The sequence below is a fragment of the Hoplias malabaricus genome, chromosome 1 (assembly GCF_029633855.1).
Source record: "Hoplias malabaricus isolate fHopMal1 chromosome 1, fHopMal1.hap1, whole genome shotgun sequence".
Taxonomy (NCBI): domain Eukaryota; kingdom Metazoa; phylum Chordata; class Actinopteri; order Characiformes; family Erythrinidae; genus Hoplias; species Hoplias malabaricus.
This window is the reverse complement of record NC_089800.1, coordinates 66,505,014-66,528,378: the sequence shown is the minus strand read 5'-3', so window position 1 is coordinate 66,528,378 and position 23,365 is coordinate 66,505,014. Positions and strand designations below refer to the sequence as shown.

Below are 23,365 nucleotides of genomic sequence, written 5' to 3'. Positions count from 1 at the left end.
GTCTCGTTCTCTTCTTGATTCACCCAAATGTAAATCTGACCTATTATCACTCTGATATAGTCCAGACACATCCTCTTTTTCCAACCCTCTGAACTCTGTTTCTTAGATGTCAGAATTTTTATTTCTTATATTCCAAAGGTTAGGAGAAATGCCTAAACCTGAAGTAAATATTTGACTGTAGAAACCAATGCAACTGCATATGTAATTAATGCAAATTGTGTTAGTGACTCAGCAAAGAGATAAAAACATGTGACAAAGCTGAATCATTGTTTATTTTAAAGAAATTATTTATACAAACTATTCTTTAACACAGCTTGTTTCTAATATTTATTACATTTAATCCCTAAAAATACATTATTGCTTGTATTAATGGTTATACAACCTTGCAATGAAATATAACATTTAAACCTTATATTTGTAATTGTCTGTTCTTTGTCTCCTCCTTAAATCACAGTTACGTTTCTGGGGTCTGATGTTAAAGGAATGTTTTCCTGATGCAGGTCTCTTAGTTCATCTTCAGTGCATATTGACCTTTTTCTAAGAGAGAAAATATAAACATTCACATATGAGATATAGATGATTTAACCAAAGTTTCTACCCAGTTTTAGTTAGCTGAGTCCAGTTTCTTGAGAAAGCTATGCCAAGTTTATTATTATTATTATTATTATTATTATTATTATTATTATTTCAGAAGGTATGTTTATGCCTGTGTTTGACTGGGCCATGAACTGGGAAATGTCTCACCGTAATTTAAATATACACACATTTAATCGATCAAGTATTAATTTTCACCTTGTTTGCTCAACGTCTTCAATTGTTTCTGGCAGGCGGACATTGCGGGTCTCAGGGAGAAGCAGGGCAATGAGGCCTGATATTATGGCCACAGAACAGAATAAGATTTGTGGCAGCGGAGTCCATGTCTCTTCCAGAAGACTTGCCATTGGTGCCAGAGATACTCCAACACGAGCCACACATGAGCAGAAACCCAAACCATTCTGCCTGTGATCAAATCACGTAATAATTCAAGTGCTATCGTCCTTATACCAGTATTATTACAGATACAGATACAGATTAAAATTACGATTACTAACAATCTTCTGAGATTTTCATATACTGTGCCATAAACTAGCAAAACTCCACTTACACCCTTGTGTGCTTGTTCAAATGCTAAATTCCATTACTTTGGAAGAAATAAGAGTACAATATAATTTTTTTATTACTTTAGTTTAGTTTTACAGCAGAATCACAGTATTTTGTTTTACTTGTATGGAGGCTCATGTAACTTGCTACCTCGGTGGAAGGATGTTAAAATACTCAGCTACCTCTCAGGCAGATGAAGAAGAAGTACATTCCTGCACATAGGAGTGATGACCGCTAGCTCTGAAGGAGCTATAGAATGTTTTAAAATAATGCTGTACTTCCTCTGAGGCAGCTGTCATAACTCAAACATTCAGTAAAATATTTCTTCAGAATCTGCCTCAGGGGTAGTAGAGTGTTTAACATTCTGCACCTTACTGAGAGGTAGCGAGTTAGGTTTTTCCCCCATTTAAACTAAACAAAATACTTTTTGCAACATATCTAACAGACTATGAAACAGAACTAAGTTTACAGGAAAATTATATTGAACAATTATTTCTTCCAAAGTCTGGCAATCAGAGCAGGAAAATATGCTAATGTGTGCTAACCATTCACACATACCCCCACCTGTAACCAATTAATTTCCTTCTGCCTCAAAGGCAGCGCTGCTTTCAGAAACATTATGAGTAGTGATTTTGCACACATGCTGTCTATCTACTCTTTAAGTGTCTAGTCACTTAGAGAGAGTTAAAGAGATTTTCAGAGAATTTCTGTTTTTTTTCTGTGAGGGTATTTGCAATAAATCATAAACACATTTGAATTATGCAAAATTTAATTACACTACTTTAGTGTAAACAACATGCAAAATGTTATAAATCACATAAAATGTACAGATACGAACACATATCATAATGACTGGTCTGGATTAAAGACTAAATAGAGAAGTGGACAGAACTGCTGACCACACATGACTTATCATCATATTTCCTACATTCTACAAGGCAATAATTACTAGAGAACAGAAAGAATAAAAATAAAGCTCTGAAAGAGATGACAAATGCCTGTTAATTATTGCCTTCCTTGTACTTCAGAGTGAGACTGAAGCGTGTGCGAGTGTTTGATGGCTCACCGTAATACTGTAGGGTAGATCTCAGTGGTGTAAAGAAACACAGATGTGAACGATGCCTCTGAAAAGCCTTTCCCCAGCACTGCTACTACAGTCCGAGGAATCCAGTTCTCTGGAAAATATACAGAAACATGTAGCATGAGTGTGAATCTGGAGTGGATTAAGCGGTTTGGTAAGACTGCTGCCACCATATGCCATATGGGTTTCTATACCGTAATCTAGTAATGCTGGAAAACCATGCACAAGACTCCTATTTCTGCATTACCCGACATCTGTCTCATCATTAACATTATTACACATTCATTCAATTATTTTCTTATTTAATTATTTTATCAGATCTAAAAACGGAGTTTTATATATATATTACTTACTTACTTACCTCTAGGGATAAGGATGGTGATGGCGATGCAGACTCCTGTCATTATAAGCATGCCCACCTGACTGACTCTTCGGCCCAACTTCTCAAGACACACAAAGATCAGCAGCTTGGCAGGAATCTCTATGGCTCCATAGATGAACTGAGTCAGGTGAAGGTTTAGTCCAAAACTGGACACATTTAAACTGATTCCATAATATGTGAATGCTACACCATACCTACATCATAGACAAACATCATAAAACAAGGGTTACACTAAAGATCACACTGTTATTTTAAACTTATAAATGCCTTATTGTATATAAACAAGTTTGTTCAAATGATGTGTCAATTTCATTAAATAAATACAATTCCCCTAAATGTAAAAAAAGGAACATATTTTTCATTTTTAGTGCCCAATTTGTATTTGCTTCTGAATCTAAACACAATTGAGAAAGCCATCTATACAAACTAGGTATAACTGAAGATGAACTGATTTTCATTGTGTTTATGAAAAAGCTCTGTTTGTACCAGGTGATACCAGTGACAACAGTCAATTTCCTCAACACTGGGGTTCTCAGTAAGTCCAGATATGTGTACTTTCTGTCCTCATTTCCGATAACAACAGTGGAGAGGATCTGAAATTGTAAAATATCAGAAATCAGGAAATGGGTTATATGCTTTATAACCTTCTAATCCAACACTGTCTCTGAAATCAAGGGCATTCATGGATAGTAATTATAGAAATTAATTGATAAATGAAATTAAGCATGCAAAACCAATCTGAATCATTAACAATTCTGAAGGCCATTTACCTGGGGTTTGAAGTCTCTCAGACTCTCCTCTCTGTGATTTGCTAAGGCACACTTAGTGAGGTAATGATGGGCTTCCTCCAGTCTTCCATTGGCTATCAGCCATCGAGCTGAATCTGGGATCCACCTTAAGGAAAATTTCAAGGTAATGTTCCCAATCTTCATCGTGTTAATGTAGGAAACACTGCAGTGGTTTAGTATAGTAACAGCTAAGGTTGTGCCATATAGTATAATTTGCAATAATATTGTCATAATTTTTAAAACAATAAAAATAAATATTGTGATAATAGTGATATTTTGACTTGTTTTCCGTAATGACATTGTGCAGTTACCTATAATACGGCAAAAGTTCATTACAGAGTGTATGTATTTGCTGGATGCTACCAGTTAGTTAAAATTCATTACTCATCCATTCTGTCCAGAATGTAACATAGTGGTTGCGGTTCTTTAAATAAGAAGGAGACCACTGACCAATTGTGTGTCACAAAAGAAACAAAGAAAACCATAAGTGACCAAAATAACCATGCACAAAGCTTCATGCATCAGTGCCCACTATGAAGGATTTGGTATGATTCCAGTTAGATTGTCAGGTAAATAATATCATCCCTTTCAACATCTTTTACGTTGTTTATGTTAATTATTTATGTTGCACATATATGCACTTTATCTTAGTATCTTCTAAATTTCTGCAAATTCTTGCATAGTATTTCATTGCACTGTTCTTTGATTTTGCATCCATAGGTTCCCTTAAATCCTTCTTATTTTTCTTATATTCTTATTTATTTTATTTTGTTATGTTCCAAATGCTTAGTTCTGTGTAATGTTTATAGTCCATGTGTAGTATTGAACACTATGCTGTACCCTTGCTGTGAGACTGCAGTTACTCACTATCTATATTTATTTCTGCTGTATTGTTTTCCTTGCTACTAGCAGCTAACTTTCCTTTGGATCAAGATCCATCCATCCGTCCATCCATCTCGAACCCAGGAACATATATTGACAGAAAATCCAAGTGCTCAAAAAAGTACTCTATTACCACTGGGCCAATGTAGAATGAAACTGAAAACTCCCTGAAAGAAATAACTTAATCCATTTAATGTGGTTGTGAAAGAAGTCTCCACAGTGCCCTGGTACATACTGGTCAGCAGAGCCATAAAAGCGATGACCCTATTTACAGTAAAAATACATTTGGGCTGTAACCACCATTGTGAATGAGGAGAGTGTCAAAGACAAACAATGGAATATAGTGGACAATAGAGCTGACAGCAGATTTATTCACTATTAATAGATGCCTGGAAGGGTTACACAATTGAAACTACCAAAAAGAAGGGTCATTAAGAAATAACATTATTAAAAATCCCCTCCTGCGCATGCCTAAACAGCTCCAAAGAATTTTATTTAGGCTGCAAACATACAACATTGATGTGAAGTATGTGCTTTGTAAAGACATGTTATTGGTAATGTCCTGAGACAAGCATACTTGCAGGAAGCTGCATTGGAAGGCTCAGTTGAAGCTGGAATATAGAGTATTAGCATGGTTGGGTACCTGCCTATCACAGATAAAAGACTTAAAACCATAACATTTGAAATGGATAAGAACATGAAATTGCAGTCACTGAATAAATTGATTCAGCGAAGATGGCCCAGGGACAAGTAGGACCTGGCACATGACGTTGTGCATTATTGCTCTTTCCAGGAGAATCTGAGCATGCAGAAGTCTTGTTTTCAGTAGAGTAGTGATACCACATGCACTTAGACAGGACATAACTCAGCATCCACTCATCACACTTAAGCATTAAAACATGCAGGAATGTGTTTATTGACAGGGCTTGAGTGAAGGAATAAAAACATTTATATGGAGGTGCAACATATGCAAGTTTATGGATGTGAATTAACAAAAAGAGACTCTGTCCTCTTGAATTTCAGAGCTGGACCCATGGACATGGGTTGAGACTGACAGTTTTAGTAACAGAAACTGTAGGGTATTTCTCCAACATTTGGGAGATTGGTTAAATGCCCAATATAAAATCTATGTATCAGGGCAGGAGATACCAGAAATTGCCTTCTTATGCAATGCTTCACTTTGGAATTGGATTATCCCATCACTTGGGACCAATGTGGCAAGATTTGAATTCAGCCTGTGGAACTTATAATGTCATAGAGGACGAAATTAATTCTCTGGCCCCAAGACAAGAGAGCCTATGAAGTTCAGCTTGATTCTGAAGGCATTCTAAGTAGTCACCAGCTCCATCTCAGTAAGGATTTTAACCAAACCACTGATTTTATGTGATCAGGTGTGATTGCAGCCACACAAAACACACAGGGCCTGATCCAGCTCTAAGTATGGATTTCTGCTGGTGTCAGCAGGTTTGACAGGGAAGTCATTAGGAATTAGCACCTAGATGACTTTGTACAGTAATGATTTGGAATAAGAGAAGGAAAAACAATGACTAGAGACAGTCTCAAGGGCAATTCTTTGGGACAGGTTGTAATACAAATTTCTGTCCAGATATGTGTACCTATGATTACGTTTATATGATGCTTAGGATACATAAATAAAGTAGATTTTTATATAAGCCCCTGCTGCCAAATGTTTTGCACATTTTGTTCAGCACAGGATTTTGAACATTTTGCGCTCTGCATTTCCCACTAAACTATTCACCACTGATTTGCGCAACATTCTGATATTAAATTCTTTACACATTTTTTTCTTCATTTCTCGTTATTTCATAGCCTCAATCCTATGTTAATTAGTTATTTCTTTGAACGAGTAGTCATAAAAAGAATTTCAAAGCTAGTTGTACCGTATATGTGACAAATAAACTTGGATTTGATTTTGATTTTAATTGAATTATGATTAGTTGGAAATGAAACCAAACTAACACCAGATATGGTATATTTGTATAGAAATCTGACTAGCTATACTATCAGCTTTACAAAAGATGAGTTCTGCTGGAAGGTTTAAATAGTAAAGGCAACCATTGTTAAATGTAACTAAGTGAATGAATATTTGAGCAAGAAAGTGTTATAAGACATCCATCCATCCATTATCTGTAAGTGCTTATCCAATTTTAGGGTCGCGGGGGGTCCAGAGCCTACCTGGAATCATTGGGCGCAAGGCGGGAATACACCCTGGAGGGGGCGCCAGTCCTTCACAGGGCAACACAGACACACACACTTTCGAGTCGCCAATTCACCTGCAACGTGTGTTTTCGGACTGTGGGAGGAAACCGGAGCACCCGGAGGAAACCCACGTGGACACGGGGAGAACACACCAACTCCTCACAGACAGTCACCCGGAGCGGGAATCGAACCCACAACCTCCAGGCCCCTGGAGCTGTGTGACTGCGACACTACCTGCTGCGCCACCGTGCCGCATGTTATAAGACACTTACATTTTATACATTTATACATATACATTTTAAACAACGATATAAATGCATCTTACCACCAAGAGATTATAGCTATTGCCAGAGGAGACGTCACAGTGACAACCAAGTACCTCCAGTCATTGACAAGGTAAGCGATGGCTGGCAGGAGCATAGTAAAAACAGACCAGTCAAGACTGATCATCACTCCTACAATCGTTCTGTGTTTGATGTCTGACCATTCCACACCTGCAGAAAGAAGGTTTGATTCATGTATGCATTAAGCATAGGTCTTAAACTTTATCACTTCAGCTCACATTGTAGAACTGATGTATCTTATACTCTCGTTCACTCATTCATGTAACCGAAATCCCACTACTCAGGGCTGTTTTTACTGCTTTAGAGTAATGACAGTGTTCCTTGTGTCTTATCAGTTTACTGTCAAAAATGTGCTCATAGGTATTTTGTGCTTTAGGGTACTTTTAGAAGCCTCAGTCTGGACTAGAAATTGAAACCATGTTGTACTGTAGTACACTCAGGTATGTTTGCTTTATAATATCTTTGGATCGTTTTTATAATGTCTAGTCTTTTATTGCATTATTTTAATTGTTACACTGTTTACCCTTTCATATTTTATGATATGATATTGTTTTAAACCATTTCAGGACTATGAGCTTCGTTTTTATATGAAATTACTATATTAAAAAATGTATTATTATTATTATTATTATTATTATTATTATTATTATTATGTATCAATGCTAAAACTGTGAAACCTTTACAGCCTTAAAGGGGATGTCTAAGATTGTGGGGAAACGTAATTCTCTCAATTCTCTCACACTCAATTCCCTGAATGTTGTTTACTATCAGGATCTCCATGTCTTTTAATGTTTGAGGGAAAAAAAAGACAGTCATTTGAATGTGGCTGTGAAGTTTAACTTGCCTGTAAGTTTTTATTCCATGTTTGAATTACCACAGAATCTCCTTTGTAACTCGAGTTTAGTTTTGTAGCACTTTCAGTAATGCCATTAGCTGTCTCCTGACTTTGGAGACATTTAAATTTGAAATAACCACAAACAACAAAAATAAGTCAATATCACCCATCTATGGAACAGGAATAGAGCCATCTTGGTTCATGCTTTTGAATGTTGTAGTTTGTTTTTTCTCTCCCATGAGCACAAAAAGAGAGAGAAAGTGTAGCATATCAAATTGAGACCATTTTTTTTTTACAAATTTACAGACACGAGGGCTTTGTAACACATTCGAAACAGACTGGAGAGCTAGCAAATTGTGAGCTTTATAAATGAATTTTATAAAACTGTTTTTTGGTTACAATCGTGAACGTAGCCTGGATAGATGGATTTATATTTCTGTGTGAGTATAGTTCACTGCTCACAGAGTACAATGGTGATGATGCTAATGCCAGTGATTGCCATTCCTGTGAAGAACCTCATCACAGCAAACATGGTGTAGGACGTGGAGAAAGCACTGCCCACAGCAAAGAGAACAGTTGAAAGATAAGACACCATCAACATACGCTTCCTGCCATATCTGTAGGGGACAAAGTCATTAAGAGTGTGGAATTACAGAAAAAATAGCTAATATCAGTTTGAAGAAATGTTCATATCAAATTTCAGTGATCTCACCTGTCACTCAGAATACCAAATAGGGCTGCTCCAACCATCACCCCACTGAAGAAGATGGTGGCAGTGCCTTTATTCATTCCTTTCTTATCACACACCAGGTTCCACTGAGAGAGAAATATGCTTGCATCCATTTGGGTTGTAAACCAAATATACTTTAGTTATGTATTCTGGTTTATTTATTAAATGTTTGGTTATCAGTTTATTAAGTACTGTTTACACTATCTGTGTTATTGTGTATTTTGCATTAATTTATTTCCCTGATAAATGAACGGCAAAATGGTCAGTGAGCGTAGATGGAAATAGACGAACCCAGTAATCTACACAAAGCGTGACGGGACATGGACAGAAGTGACACGAGCTGAGAAACCTTCAAAATGTTACCTCAGAAGCCAAGGTTGATTTAAATTTGCTGTGGTCAAACTGCCATCCATTCTGGCACATTACCACAGCATGTTCTGTCGAGTTGGATGAATTCCTCAGGAGATGGAAATGAGCTTCTGAGAACATGAGACAGGAAGAGAAGGTCCCATCTTCGTGTTTCGGTATACTGACGGTCAATCTTTCCTCCTGAGTCAAATTCTCAAAGAGCCCATTAATGTCCAGCGCGCTGAAGTCACAGTGGTGGGATGGGATGATGCCAATAAAGTTGTTCAGTAGGAAGTGAAATGGCAGGGTGGCCCGAGGGATCACCAGTATAAGAATGAGTACAATTTGGAAGCGTCCAAAACCCGCAACCTCAGCCAAAAGATTCTCAAACTTCATCCTCAGGTCTGCACTGGACAACTGCTTCTGAAAAGAAAGACAACATAAACTGAAGTGAGTCCTTAAGAAAAGGTAAACTGCAGAAACGTGCTTTGAGAATGAATGTTGTATAAGGAGGATGTTTCTGAGGGTGCTGTGGACTATAATTTATCCTGTTACTCATCACCCATTCGTGCAGTTCTAATGTTCATTAACATCTCATACTTCAGTGATGAAGGGAAAGTTTACAGCAGAAACATTTCATGCAGTGCTTGGAATTATACCTAGACATAACATGTCCAATGTTGTATCTGAATGTATTATAACTTGTATTATAAGTCATACTCACAACTGTAGAGTGAGCTGTACACTAGCTGAACTCAGACTGATTTAGTTCCATGCAACACCTTTGGGATGAGTTGAAATGCCAAAATTATCAATGCAATATTAATGCATGACATCTCTATTGTTCTTGTGGCTGAATGTCACAAAGGCCATGAATTCCATGCATGAACATTCCATACCAGTCTGTAAACACCTAAAATAATATTAGTATCAGTATGAAGTTGTAAAATTGTGCAATTCTAGACACATATTGTACTGTAAAAGGTTGAAACAAATGCAAATCGGTCTCAGTTAGTGTTATAGGCAGTTAATGATTGGCAGACAAGTCCTTGGCGTCCAATAATGAAAAAGATTGGATGGAAATAATTAACTGCAACTTCAAGGATCCGTAAATAGAAGAACTGAAAGGGTTTACAGAGTAAACCACAGAGAACTGCCTAATAAACTACAGGCTAGACCAACCATAACATCATGATGTGGCATTTTTATGATTTTAGCAAATCTAATGAAAACTAGGGTAAATGTTATCAACATGCTGGCTGAGTTTGTTGAGTTTAAAGTTAAGATTTTTCATTTAAATGCAGTAGTAATTCTGATTGTGGGGTGGAATGAATATTGTAATAAATGATAGCAATTTGCAGTGCTACCAGTATTGCAATGTTTGATCTAATTAATTCTTAAAACAGAGTGGTCTTGTAGGATTTAGCTTTTTTTTCTGGCCACATCACAGCTTTTATCCCATGTGTAGTGTCAAAAAAGAGGCTCAGACACCTTTTGCTAGTTACCTGAGCAGCTGTAAAACTTGTAATTGAATGTACCAACCTTACAATGTAGGAGAGTACAAGTGTAGTATGTCTATAGTAAATTAGCTGATAAGGAAACTAAGCATAGTTATTTGCCTGTTGTTTGAAAACCTATAGACATTATTCTGAGGAAATTTCAAGCTAATGTTTTTTGTTGTTGTTTTGTATTTATTTGATTAACACATATTTTTCTGTGCAGATAGTTATCATTTTTTAATAATAGTTGGCTATGGTAGACAATCTTCATGTCCAGTCCATGTCAAATGCTTTAGTCATATAATATACTTAATCCTAAATTATGTATTAATCCTAAAACACAAAACAATATGCTCAAAAAAACAGAACACACTTTTACATGGAATTCTATTTAATAACCGGCATTACAATTAAAAACAACATAACCTTTGCCTAAAATTACTATTATTATTGACATACATTGCATCACTATGCACATTGGTTCTGAGATTTTCAAATACTGCTTCATAAACCAATTGTGGAATCATTGGAGAATTGTAAAGAAAACCAATTCCAATATTAGTCAATAAATAACTTCATTTAAATATTTTTTGACAGTTTTATTGTTACATCCATGACTAAAAAAATTATATATATATATATATATATATATATATATATATATATATATATATATATATATATATATATATATATATATATATTACAGTGCAGAAGTCTTAGGCACCTAAGATAATTATATATATTTAAACTAATGCCTGCTCAGTGAGTGTGGTGCTTGTATAAATGTATATATTATCTCATTAAATACAAAATATATATATATATATATATATATGTAACAAATACAATTTTTTTTCTAAAAAGTAGTTGTGCGTGAGTTTAGTAAAAGTAGGTACTGGATGATAACCTCAAATAATACGGACTGCCACAAGGAGAGATTTGGAAACAGTTAAATCAACACATTCACACACAGAATATCACACTGGAATAATGTTATTTGGTTTTATTCTAATGTTGGGCATTATTTGTTGTTTGTTTGTGTATTTTTAGCAAATAAATACTTAGTGCTCAGATAAATAGCTTTTAAAATCTCAATCTCTGGTGGTTAAAACTTTTGCACAGTACTGTATATATAGATATAGTGTAGCCTCCCTGTCCAGGTGAACCTTATGGACATTTCTCTGTAGACTCTACTGTTTTCAGGGGGATTTCACTCTGCTCCTGAGTGGTGATGCACCCAGATCCTCTTCTGTAGTGAACAGACACACAGAGAATAGTTTAGATATAAGCATGTGCAAATATTAGAGTGATCTTGGTTAAATGATTTGTGCTGATGATTTTCAGCAACAAGTAAAAACACATTACTGCACATTTTAATGCACTTTTTATTTGCTGAATTTTACATATTCAGAGAAATATTCAAAATGTGGCACATGGCCATAAAACATTCATTCATTATCTTTTACCACTTATCCAGTTCACAGTCGCGGTGGGTCTAGAGCCTACCTGGAATCACTGGCAGCAAGGTGGGAACATACCCTGGAGGGGTCTGTCGCAGGGTGACACACACTCACACATTCACTCACACACTCACACCTATGGATACGGTTGAGTCACCAATTCACCTACCAACGTGTGTTTTTTGGACCGTGGGAGGAAACCGGAGCACCCGGAAGAAACCCACATGTGCACAGGCATATAAAATTTGTTCTGAAATTACTAATGTGTGTCACCCCCATTTACTATAGCAACAGCCTCTGAAATATTGGATTGTATACATTCTTTAGTGTCGTCATTAGTTCTTACACTCTGTCAAATCTTAAATGTATTAAATTGTGCTCTGGGATTTATAAACCTGTCGCCCAAACCAGTAATTTGACCAGGAGTGTTTCAAAGTAACTTTGTTTTTACCTTGTATCCTCAATGTCTTCGATGGTCTCGGGCAGTCGCGTGTTCTTGGTTTCCCGGAGCAGGCAAGCAACGAGGCCGGAGATGATGGCCACAATGCCGAAAAGCACCTGAGGAAGGAGGAGCCATACATCCTCCAGTAACATGATCAGAGGAGAGATGGAGGCGCCCAGACGAGCCACAAAGCTGTTGTAGCCGATCCCATTTTGTCTGCTCAAAGGTAAAACCTTGATTAGACAACATGCTTAAATCTGATTTTCTGGCAAATCTAATTTGAACTGGACAAACTTTCTGCAGTCTGAACGTCAAAAAACACGACAGCAGACGTTTCTCCAAATAGATTCAACCTCCATGTATAAGTGGTTTAAAACATGATATCTCAATTTAACCAGTTCAATCAGGTTTATTTCTTTTTTTTTTTGTTATTCAGTGGCAGAGCTTCTTGCCTTCCTTCCGCAAATTCACAAAAATCACTACTATGACAACCAAGTTGGCGGAACTCAAAATCACTAAATTTATAAAATAAAGGCTACAAGAAGTTGTCTGTTCTTTTAATAGCTTTTTATTTGCAAAGAGTCAACCCTCTTTTGAAACTGCATGCAGTGCCTTTTTTGGCCTCCTGTTACATTAGCTAATAGACACCTGCTTTAGCTAGCAAACATATTAATGACAAGTCTGAGAATGTGCATATACCATCTGTAAATATTTTGTGCTTGAATATTGTTGTTGTTGTGCCTCACCGTAAGACTGTTGGGTAGAGCTCCGTGGTGTAGAGAAACACAGAAGTGAAGGAAGCTTCAGACAGTCCTTTACCCAACACTGCTACAATGGTGCGAAAAGTCCAGTAATCTAAACACATACAGATACGCACACACACAGAATGCACTAAATGGTATACAACTGTATTCAAATGCTGATGTGCTACACCTTACACTTTACTGTAGGTCACTGCATACTTATGCACACACACAAAGTTCATTCTACACTTTCTATTGTAAAAATGTCTTATTTATTTGATATTGTGATATTTTTAATTATGATAAACATACTTTTCTGAGCATATGGTTGATTTTATCATCCACAGCTAAGAACTTTAACCAACTGCATGTTTTGAAAATGAAATCATAATGAGTCTGGTTTATTTGGAATTTGTGCAGCTTTGTTAAATCATAAAAAAATCATGCTGTTGTCAAATTGATCGACAATAAAATATGAAAATATGGTGATATATGGGCCTTTGCCCACCCCTGACCTTTTGGTGTGATGATATTGATGATGATGCAGATTCCAGTAAGTAGTAACGTGCCCACTTGATTTGGTCTTCGGCCAATCTTCAGACTGAAGTAGACTAAGATCTTTGCTGGGACTTCAATGGCCGCATAAATGAAGTAGGTCAGATACAGATCCAGGCCAAAGCCAGTGATGTTTAAACTGATGCCATAGTACGTGGAGGCCACACCATACCTACAGGAATAAAATATCAATATAGAGACATTACAGATGTCATAAAGACCAAAGAGTGGATACCTTAAATATATAAATAAATATAATTATATTTAGTCAGGATTATGTATCATTGTCTGTTTAAAATGTTTTCCTGAATATGAAAGATACGTTGATTTACTTAGTGGAGTTTTTGAGTGGAAATTAAATTAATTAAAAACCGTGTTTGCATTTGCACATTACTGTGTACTCTTTAAGTAAAAACAAACACTTACCACACAATACCAGTGAAGAGGGTCAGGTTCCTTAAACGTGGGGTTTTGATTAGATCTAAGTAGGTGTAACTATGCCCCACCTTATCCGTTGCACCAATCGTGGACAGAGTCTGAGAAATAGAAAAATACAAACCCAGTTTTCATGTTGAAATGCAAAATGAAAATAAAAACAAAATTCAATTTTGCAACTCATTATAACCACATATTTAAAATAGTACAAAAGTGACATCTTAAATGTTGAAATTGAGAAAGTTTATTGCTTTTTAAAAATGATTTGTCTGTTGTGAATTTGATGCCCACAACACACAGTGGGGAAGGGGGCATGTTGAGCACTGTCTTGCATCACCTGCACTTTTAACAACACTCTGTAAATGTTTAAGATCTGAGATGACCAGTCAATGTAGTTTTGAAAGTGAAATGTTTCTAGCTTGTTATAGGACTTCAGTCGCCATTTCTGGGTCCAATCGCGCCTAAGACCCATTGCCCTACATTCATAAATCGTGTGTTTACTGTTTGAATGTCGATTCTGTGATCTCTGTTCAGTAAATTAAACGTGAACAGAAGCAAACGTGTGTCTTTGGCCGCACAATTTGTACATTCACAGCTCATTCTGATGTGTGTGAGCTGCCGTGCGGACTGACTGGGCTGCTCCATCTCTGGGAGCACAGGAGCCACAGAGAGCCATGTCTCCGGTTCAAGGTCAGAACAGGTGTTTTGTAATGAGTTCTTCTACCGTCAATAATCTATTATAAGAACTAGCTAAAATTTGTACAGAAAAAGAATAGATTTGGCACTAGTCTGTCTGAAACATCACTAAATCTAGTGACAAAATCACTAAGTTAATCACTGAGCAGCGGTTTGGACCAGAATGTGATGTTTCACAAGATTGAAAGGTAACAAGTGGACATGGATGGATATATGTTGCTCCTAAACCTGTATATATCATCCAGCGTTAACAGTGCCATCACACAGGTGCAAGCCATCCATGCCAGGTGCATTAATACCCCTTCAAATCTTCATGTGTGCTTATAACAAGACTGATGATCCATGAATTCCAAGAAGAATTTCAAATTTTGATTGGTCAGACCTCAGGACACTTTTACACTTGATTCATCTTAAATTATCTCAGGCCTAGAGAAGGCAGCAGTGTTCTCGGATCCTGTTTATATATATGGATTATTCTTTGCATTTGTGATTTTTACTTGCATTTGTAGATGCAGCAATGAACTGTTTTCACAGACAGTGGTTTTGGGAAGTGTTTCTGAGCCCATGCAGTGATTTCTACTACTGATATCTGAAGCATGTCTGTTTTTAATGCAGTGCAACAGGAGGGCACAAATCACACTCAGCCAGCACTGGTTTTGGGCCTTGTCCCTTGCATATCATCACTGTCCAGTGAAAAATATGTACCTCCATTTTTGTTATATTTGTTAAAGACAAACACAAAAAAAACCCCACAATATTTCTATTTAAAACACAGGAAATTTCATGATGAATGAACCAATAGAGAAATGCTCCAATATTATTTCATATTATTTATGTATTATTAAATCTTTTTACATTTCCTTCCAGTGCAAGTTAAAATGTTTTTCTCCTTCTCCTGTAAAGTCGATATTTTAGAGATACATGCTTTTCATTGGACAGCGACTATATATTTCTTTGCTATTTTATTTTGAGAAATGTGATTGTTGAACTGTTTCATTATTTCCCTGTGCTGTCTTTCACAGAAGAATGTTTTCCTACCTATCTTTACATCTGAAAGGCTCTGTCTCTGTAAGGTTCTCTTTTTAAACCAAACCATGTTACTGACCTGTTGCCAGTTAATTTTCTGGGCTACATCATCCTTTCAGTAGATAACCTTCAGCAAGGTAAAGCTCAGGTCTATGTTTAGCCTCTGCTTAGGACAATTTAGATACTGAAAAGTAATTAAAAGGAACAAGAAATAGGTACAAATATTCAACACAGAGGACTGTCACCCACCTCTAATTCAATTTTGGAGGTAAAATCTTTTCTGCCATTAACACTGGCACACTTCTGCAGGTATGAATAAGCTCTTTGTGTCTGTCCACTCACAATCAGCCAGCGAGCAGATTCAGGAACCCACCTGGAAAAATGTAAATTATGAAAATTTAAGTATGGGCCTGATTTGCCAGTAACTGGTGCACACCATTTACTGTAAGAAGGTAGTGTTAACTTTAGGGCCTATTTCAGATATGGCATTAACATTATAATGTGATGCTGGGAAAGCGAAACTACCAAGATTTTTCTCAGTAAATTGTAGTGAATTTTAAAAATAGAGCTGTACATGATTTCTCAGTTACTGAAACATCTGAACCTGGAAATGATTTTACCATTAAAATATCAAAATGCCTTACCTTTTAAATGTTAAAAATATTCATCCATTAGTTGCTCTGTGGTCCGAAATTGACCACTGATGAGTGGCTAGAGAAAGAGTTCATTTCTAACTAGATGTTTCTGACAAAGTTCAATATCATTTACTTACCACCAGGTGGCGGTAGCGATTAAAAGAGGAGTGGTGACGGTGATCACCAGAAGACTCCAATCATTGATGAGGTAAGCGGTGCCAGAGAACATCAGGTTGCCTAATGACCATGCCATGCTCCCAATCACTCCGATAAATGTCCGGTGCTCAATGTCCACCCATTCAATAGCTGCAACAAAACACATTCTTCATGAGGCAATGTCTCCATTCAATATTAACAGCACTACATACAGTATATCAAACATTATTACATGTTTATTATTATTACTATTATTATAGGAATTAACCTTCCATATATATCATGACAATTAAATACTATGAAGTATATACAATTTAGAACAGTTATTTTAACCAATTTCACCAACCAAACTTTTTAAATTAATTCCAAATTTCCAAAATTTAATTTCAATATAAACAGGGATGGGGGCATGTTTACCACTTTGTTGCATAACCTCTTATTTTAACCATATTCTGTATATGTTTGGAACTAATCTACTGCTGCTGTAGTTTTGAAAGTAAACGCTTTCCTATTCTTGCTCGTTTTAGGATTTCAGCTGCTCAATAGCTCAGGGACTTCATTATAGAGTTTTTCTTTTCATAATACATCACTTTTTCATCACAAGCATCAGATGACACATCTGAGCTTATTTAGTACCTGGATATTTCTTTCTAAACAGTAATGCTGTTGTAATCCATGCAGAATGCAGATTTGTCTTACTTGTCCTGCACCTTGTCCGGATGGTAGCACATTGCTCCAAAACTTTTATATAAAGTTACCCATGCCATGTGCAGTAATGCCCTCGCATACCATCACAGATGCTGGCTTTTGAACTGTGAGACATAGCGTTTTCCTTGGTGGCCGAAAAGTTACATTTTGGTCTCATCTGACCAGAGCACCTTTCTCCATAGAGTTGGGGAGTCTCCCACATGTCTTTTGGCAAACTCAAAATGAGCCTTCATATTTTTGTCTTTAAGTAAAGGCTTTTTTCTGGCCATTTATTGTCATTGTATGGACAGATACTACAGTGGGAACCCTGCAGCTCCTTCAGGGTTACCTTAGGTCTCTGTGCTGTGTCTCTGATTAATGCCTGGTCTGAGATTATTGTTTGGTGGCTCTCTTGGCAGGTTTGTTGTGGTACCATGTTCTTTCCATTTGATAATAATGGATTTGATGGTGCTCCGGTGAGATTTGGATATATATTTTTTAATAACCCAAACCAGACTTGTACTTCTCCACAACTTTGTCCCTGACTTGTTTGGAGATCTCTTTGGTCTCCATGGTGTTGTTTGGTTAGTGGTGCCTCTTACTTAATCGTGTTGCAGCCTCTGGGGCTTCTCAGAAAAGGTGTGTATGTACTGATAGATGTGACACTTACGCTGTGTCTGAAATGCCTCCCTGTTCACTATTCCCTATATTATTCATTATAGGTCAGTACTTTTGCAAGGCACTTTAATTATGACTCTTTTATGATGTTGTTACTATTACAGTTCACTGGCCCAGTTAGCTCACTGTTTAACAACGAATGTTACTGTCTGCTTATCTTGTTTATAATTTACTAGATATAATCTGAACAATTTGATAATAACATTGTGTGACTGAGTAGACTGAAAAAGAAGAAATACACTAAGATTTACTTTAGATCACAGGTCAAAGTTGGCTTTTTGTTGAGACTTGATTTTTAAAACTCTGGGTTAAAAAAGGGGAGAAGAAAGTAAACAAGGAGTAAAAGTATGGAAGAAATAGAAAAAGCCCAGTCTAACAGCGCAAAGAAATGCTACAAAATGCTAAAATTTCATCTTACAGCAGCTTTTCTTGTTTCTTTTTTACATGAAAATTCAAAATGGAAAAAGTCAGAGATAATACATACATAAAACTTTGCATTGTGAGTCTACATTTAATGTATCATAAAGAGTGTGATGTAGATGCCTGCATGGTATGTTACTTTTTTTTCTATCACTTTGCATAGGGCACCTTTTTTGCAATAAGTGACCTGTGCATCACTTAAACGGAACAATTCACAGTCAGCAGGACCTGGTGAATGCAAGTAAACGCATAGGTCGCTTATTGCATAATGAAAGGTAAAACACCTATATCGCAATGAATTATGTGTGCTTTTTTTTATTTTAGAGATAGCGCAAACCTTGGGAGATGTTGCCTTGCTAGTAATGGTAGATATACAGTATGTGGTTGTGTGAACATTCGCTTGGTGTATTTTGGTTTCTTCAGGTACTGGGCTAATGGAAAAGTCTAGCTAGCACTGTGCAAACGTCACATCTAAATCCCACACTTCCCTCAAACCAGGTTAATCTGTTAATTGCTAGGTAATCTGTAATAGACTTGCTTTTTGTGGTTGCTGACACTGTTTGACACACTGTTATTCAAAAAAAAATATATGTACTATACTTTTCTCCACTGTCATACATTGTCTGTATTTTGTTAAATATGGCATGAGGCAATGTGTCATTTAAACATGATGTTTGTGCAGTGATAATGAGAGGGTAGAACATTCCCTTTAAAAAAACAAATCATTGGAACTCATGGCAGCTAAACAAAAGTCTAAAGTCAATATGCCCAGTGCAAAGCATTGTGGAGGTATAAAACTGTTCACTATGTGAAGAAATTATGAAACTCTATCCAATACTTTGACTTTGAGAATGAGTTGGAGCGATCAGAACCAAATCAACCAGTACCTGACCTTGCCAATGTTCTTGTGGCTGAATGTTATCATAGGGCACTCTCTTACAAAGTCTCACATCTGATACAGACTCAACGAAATAGACTCACTGAAACAGACTCACTGAGGACGATGGATATGATGCTGATTCCCGCCAGGCTGAATCCAGTCAGAAAGCGTAAGGATGCAAACATCATGAAGTTGGTGGAGAAGGCACTGGCCACACTGAAGACCATAGATGAAATGTAGGAGACTAACAACATGCTTTTACGCCCATACCTGCACACAGAGAAGTGCACTTACTGACAGAATAGGAGCTACAACATGTCACATATTATTGTATTATTGAGTTTTGTGTAGAAAGTTAAATGATGCTGGTGTATTTTATCAGGAAAACTGGGACAGTATGAATACAAAACTTTTCTGGTGTAAATATTACAATATATAAAATGCTAAATATGTTTCTATCACATAAATATTTTACATTTTCACCATCACATCGCTTTTAGAGGCTCTCGGTGGGAATTTGGACTTGAAATCCCATATTTGCAAAAGAGGGAAAGGTCCTGTGTAAATGTGTAAAGAAATGTGTAGAATAAATGTTTCATCTTACAGTAACTTTTCTTGTTTCTTCAATATGTTTTAGAAATTTTACTCTGACTTTTAGTTTTGTTTGTATATATATATATATATATATATATACCTGTGTGTGTGTGTGTGTGTGTATGTATATGTCTCCAATCAGGCAAATATCCATTTCACCATTGTTAAAAAAAAAAAAAAGTAAAAAAAAAAGATATTTGTTGGACTTGTCTTACTTGTCACTAAGCACACCAAAGAAAATGGCTCCAAACATGATGCCAATGAAAAAGATGGTGGCAGAGATATTGTTCAGTCCCTTTTTGTCACAAACCAGATTATACTGGAGAGAAATGAATGAGAAAGACACATGAAGGTTATATACTTTCCGTACAAATGCATTACCTTGCTCTAAAAAATAGTAGGTAATACCTGAGTGGCCAAAGTTGATTTAAAAATGCTGTGGTCAAACTGCCATCCATTTTGGCACTGGACCGTTGGGAGTCCTGTGGAGTTAGATGAATTCCTCAGCAGATGTAACTGAGGTTCTGAGAACATGAGACAAGAAGAGAAGGTCCCATCTTCATGTTTTGGAATACTGATGGTGAGTTTTTCCTCCTGAGTCAAATCCTCAAAAACCCCATCAGTGTCCAGAGAACTAAAGTCACAGTGGTGGGATGGGATGGCACCAATGAAGTTATGGATCAGAAAGTGACATGGGAGAGTGATGCGGGGAAACACCAGCAGTGCAATTATGACAAACTGGTAGCGTCCAAATCCATCTGCTTCAGCCAGAATATTCTCAAACTTCATCCTGCTGTGTAAAATCAACCAGTCAGGCAAGAAATCAAGTGGTTCACACATCTTTACATTGAACACTGAGACTCTACATGGGTTCTTTATTTTAATGCAGTAAATGAATGTTTTATCTATCAGAAAATATGAACGAATCATGAACAAAATAGCAGTGAATATGTGGTGTCCCAAAATCAAAGTCATCTTAGGGACCCTTCAACTTATTTGAAATTATTTACTAATTTGTGAATGCTATGAACACAGTTTTAATACCACTCCAATTCAGCTAAAAACCACACAGTATCTATAATATAGAAGTCAATAAAAACTGTGAATTTATTTTAAAGAAGAAGTTGTGAAAAGTTGTCAAAAGAAGGCAATTCTTGCTCTAAACTTAACTTTTAATAACAAAACACAGAACATCAGTGTGGGCCAAAGGAAGGCACAATTACTTCAAATTAAGATTAAACTTTTTTTTTTCATTTATTCTTCTTTGGGCAAGGACAGGTTAACATCTCGCTCCTCCTTGCCCTTCCCAAGTATTCAATAAACACATTTTGTAAAACAAATAATACAACTGGATCTCATTGTGTGTGACCCTCTCCTTTCTGAAGACATTTTTAACAATGCATGATGCAATTTAGATTTCTCTATTGTAGAATATAATGTGTCTGTGTGTAAATATTTGTTTTCCAAAGATGAGTTAGACATAATAGATTCCCTCTATGTGTGTCCTTCTATTGCTTCTCCAGTTCTTGCTTTTTCAGAAGTCTACATTGCCACACTATGTAACAAATTCAGAGTCACACACAGAGCAGTGCACACACAGGACAATCTGTAAAATATCAGTCACTCTTAGATCATCATTATTTTAAGTAATGATGTAAATCTACAGCAATTTTCACATGTTAAAAAAATCCACCCATAATTAGTCATACCTGTATAATACTCAATTTCCATTAACTTCTTAAATTGTAATTCCTCACTCTCATTATTAAATAATTAAGATATAAGCTTTATCACTGTTATCCATAGTTATACTGAAAAAGCTTGCAGGTCAAGTTAACTGCACAGCAGACATTTGTCCAGAGGAGGCAGGCCCACTGCTGGGCACAGCTGTGGAAGAACCTGGCAAGAGTTTATAACAATTTCACCTTTGACCATTGAATTAAAACATTGGAAACATGTCCATAAAAGCATGTTCAAAGGCTAAAGCTTGTAAACATGCTGTGCTAGCATGCCCAGTGCTAAGTGTGGGCTAGAGGTGTATAAAGATTTTAGGATTGGAGCGGTGGAGCTTTGTTTTCTGGATTAAAATGTTATGTCTAATACATTTTGTACAGGCTGGGATGCAGAAACAACTATATTCAGGACATGACCTCATGCAAACTCACTTGGCTAAACTTCACATGAGTTTAACAGTAAATGTTCAATTTTTTTTATTTTGTGTAAAACTAAAGACAAGAGGCTCTTTCAGCTGGAAATAGAAACTACTCAAATAAAGATGTTAATTCTGACATAATGTAAAATACAGTTTATGTATAACATGCACATTTAGGAAGATTTTTTTTTTTCAAAAAGTGCAAAGAAGGGCATTAATCAGCTGTCTAACATTTACTGTGACATTGCTCATGTTTCTTACACACAGTATATATTAATTAATATACATTATATTCAATTATATTAGGCTATATTTTCATTAACCTGCAGTCATTTTATGTGTAAGAGTTTAATTTGTTACAGACTCACCTCAAAAAACAAAACAAAAAATTGGCTCCAATAGGCTGAGGACTTGAAAAGGTTTCCGTTTTTAAAAACCGTTGAATACTCCAAAAAAAAACCAACTTAAATCCCCTGTTGAAACTTCAGTAAAATAAATGAAATAAAATACATTAAATAATATAAGAACATAAGCCTCTATAAAGGCAAAGTTTGACTTGTGGTCTCAGCTCAGCAGCCTGCGGCTCTCCACAGTCTCGTGCCCTCTCTTTGTACAAGCCGTGCCCAATCAGCTCGCAGGGATTTGCATGTTCAGATTTATGAGTTTCTCACTCTCTTCTTGTAAACAAGGTGTTTAAATAACGACAGTTATATTCTCAACCTCCCTCTATATGTGTGGCAGACACAATCGTATTTATGAGATTTTAGCGGGAAACACGTTAGAATAAGTGTGGCTCAAATAAATAAACAGCTGTCCGGCTGCAGCACTGTAGACCAACACCTTGCTGTGATTAGCATACCAAAAAGGATTATTAGAGCTTTTCCGCCACCTGTATTCAGGCATTGCCGGAATACGTGTGGGAAACAACCCGCTGACTCGATATCACCTCTTCATACTCCACACAGGGCGCATTAACCATTTCGCTTCATAATACTTATTCCTAATATTTTTATAATTTGCGGTTCTGTTTATGATCTGCTGTTATAGGACGGACTAGCCGTACTCGGTCTCAGAAACTTGCAGCACACACTCCTTTACAGCCGGTAAGACTGCGCTGCAGCGGCAGATGAGCAGCCCATTTCCGTTTACTCCTCTACAGCTGCCACAGCTTCACCTCTGCACCCCGTTCAGTGACTGCCCTGCTGCTGAAAACGCTTCATCATCCTCGCCACTGGTACGTACCATACATCACCTGCTGAGTGAAGTCTGATCTTTAAAATCCCGATTTAACCTGTAGAAATATATTATCATGAAACCAGTTGATCAACTGCAATATTGTTATTAGTTTTGTATTTGCACCAAGATAAAATTGTAACCAGGTTTTCTCTTGTAGGCAGTTCAGTCCAGTATTTTTTCCACATTTTTTCTAAAAATCATGGCTGTAACAAATCAATCAACGATAATATTACTCTAACCTTCTTGTTTCTACACTCCATTGTCCACTCATTGTTTAATATGCTCATCTGATCACATGGGTGCACTATGTAGTTTTAC

General features: G+C 36.5%; 2 protein-coding genes across 3 annotated transcripts; both read right to left on the bottom strand.

The window, feature by feature from the left end:
- Window positions 1–350: 350 nt before the first annotated feature.
- On the bottom strand, window positions 351–9,211 carry slc22a7b.1 (solute carrier family 22 member 7b, tandem duplicate 1). The gene is made up of 10 exons (XM_066682938.1): window positions 8,766–9,211; window positions 8,385–8,488; window positions 8,135–8,289; window positions 6,819–6,987; window positions 3,374–3,497; window positions 3,090–3,196; window positions 2,583–2,797; window positions 2,207–2,315; window positions 793–999; window positions 351–537 (listed from the first exon to the last, which is right to left on the bottom strand). The coding sequence occupies exons 1-10, from the start codon at window positions 9,144–9,146 to the stop codon at window positions 444–446; spliced, it is 1,665 nt and encodes a 554-aa protein (XP_066539035.1). The 5' UTR covers window positions 9,147–9,211; the 3' UTR covers window positions 351–443.
- Window positions 9,212–10,988: 1,777 nt separating this feature from the next.
- Window positions 10,989–22,279, bottom strand: LOC136707723 (solute carrier family 22 member 7-like). 2 transcript variants are annotated; one of them, XM_066681962.1, is made up of 11 exons: window positions 22,180–22,279; window positions 20,068–20,452; window positions 19,875–19,978; window positions 19,181–19,335; window positions 16,382–16,550; window positions 15,859–15,982; window positions 13,879–13,988; window positions 13,413–13,624; window positions 12,901–13,009; window positions 12,164–12,370; window positions 10,989–11,501 (listed from the first exon to the last, which is right to left on the bottom strand). In XM_066681962.1, exons 2-11 carry the CDS (start codon window positions 20,446–20,448, stop codon window positions 11,420–11,422), a joined length of 1,653 nt encoding a protein of 550 aa, XP_066538059.1. In that variant the 5' UTR covers window positions 20,449–20,452; window positions 22,180–22,279; the 3' UTR covers window positions 10,989–11,419. The 2 variants fall into 2 exon arrangements, with proteins under 2 accessions (XP_066538059.1, XP_066538067.1); XM_066681970.1 differs by having other exon boundaries at window positions 20,068–20,449; window positions 22,180–22,249.
- Between the last annotated feature and the right edge of the window lie 1,086 nt (window positions 22,280–23,365).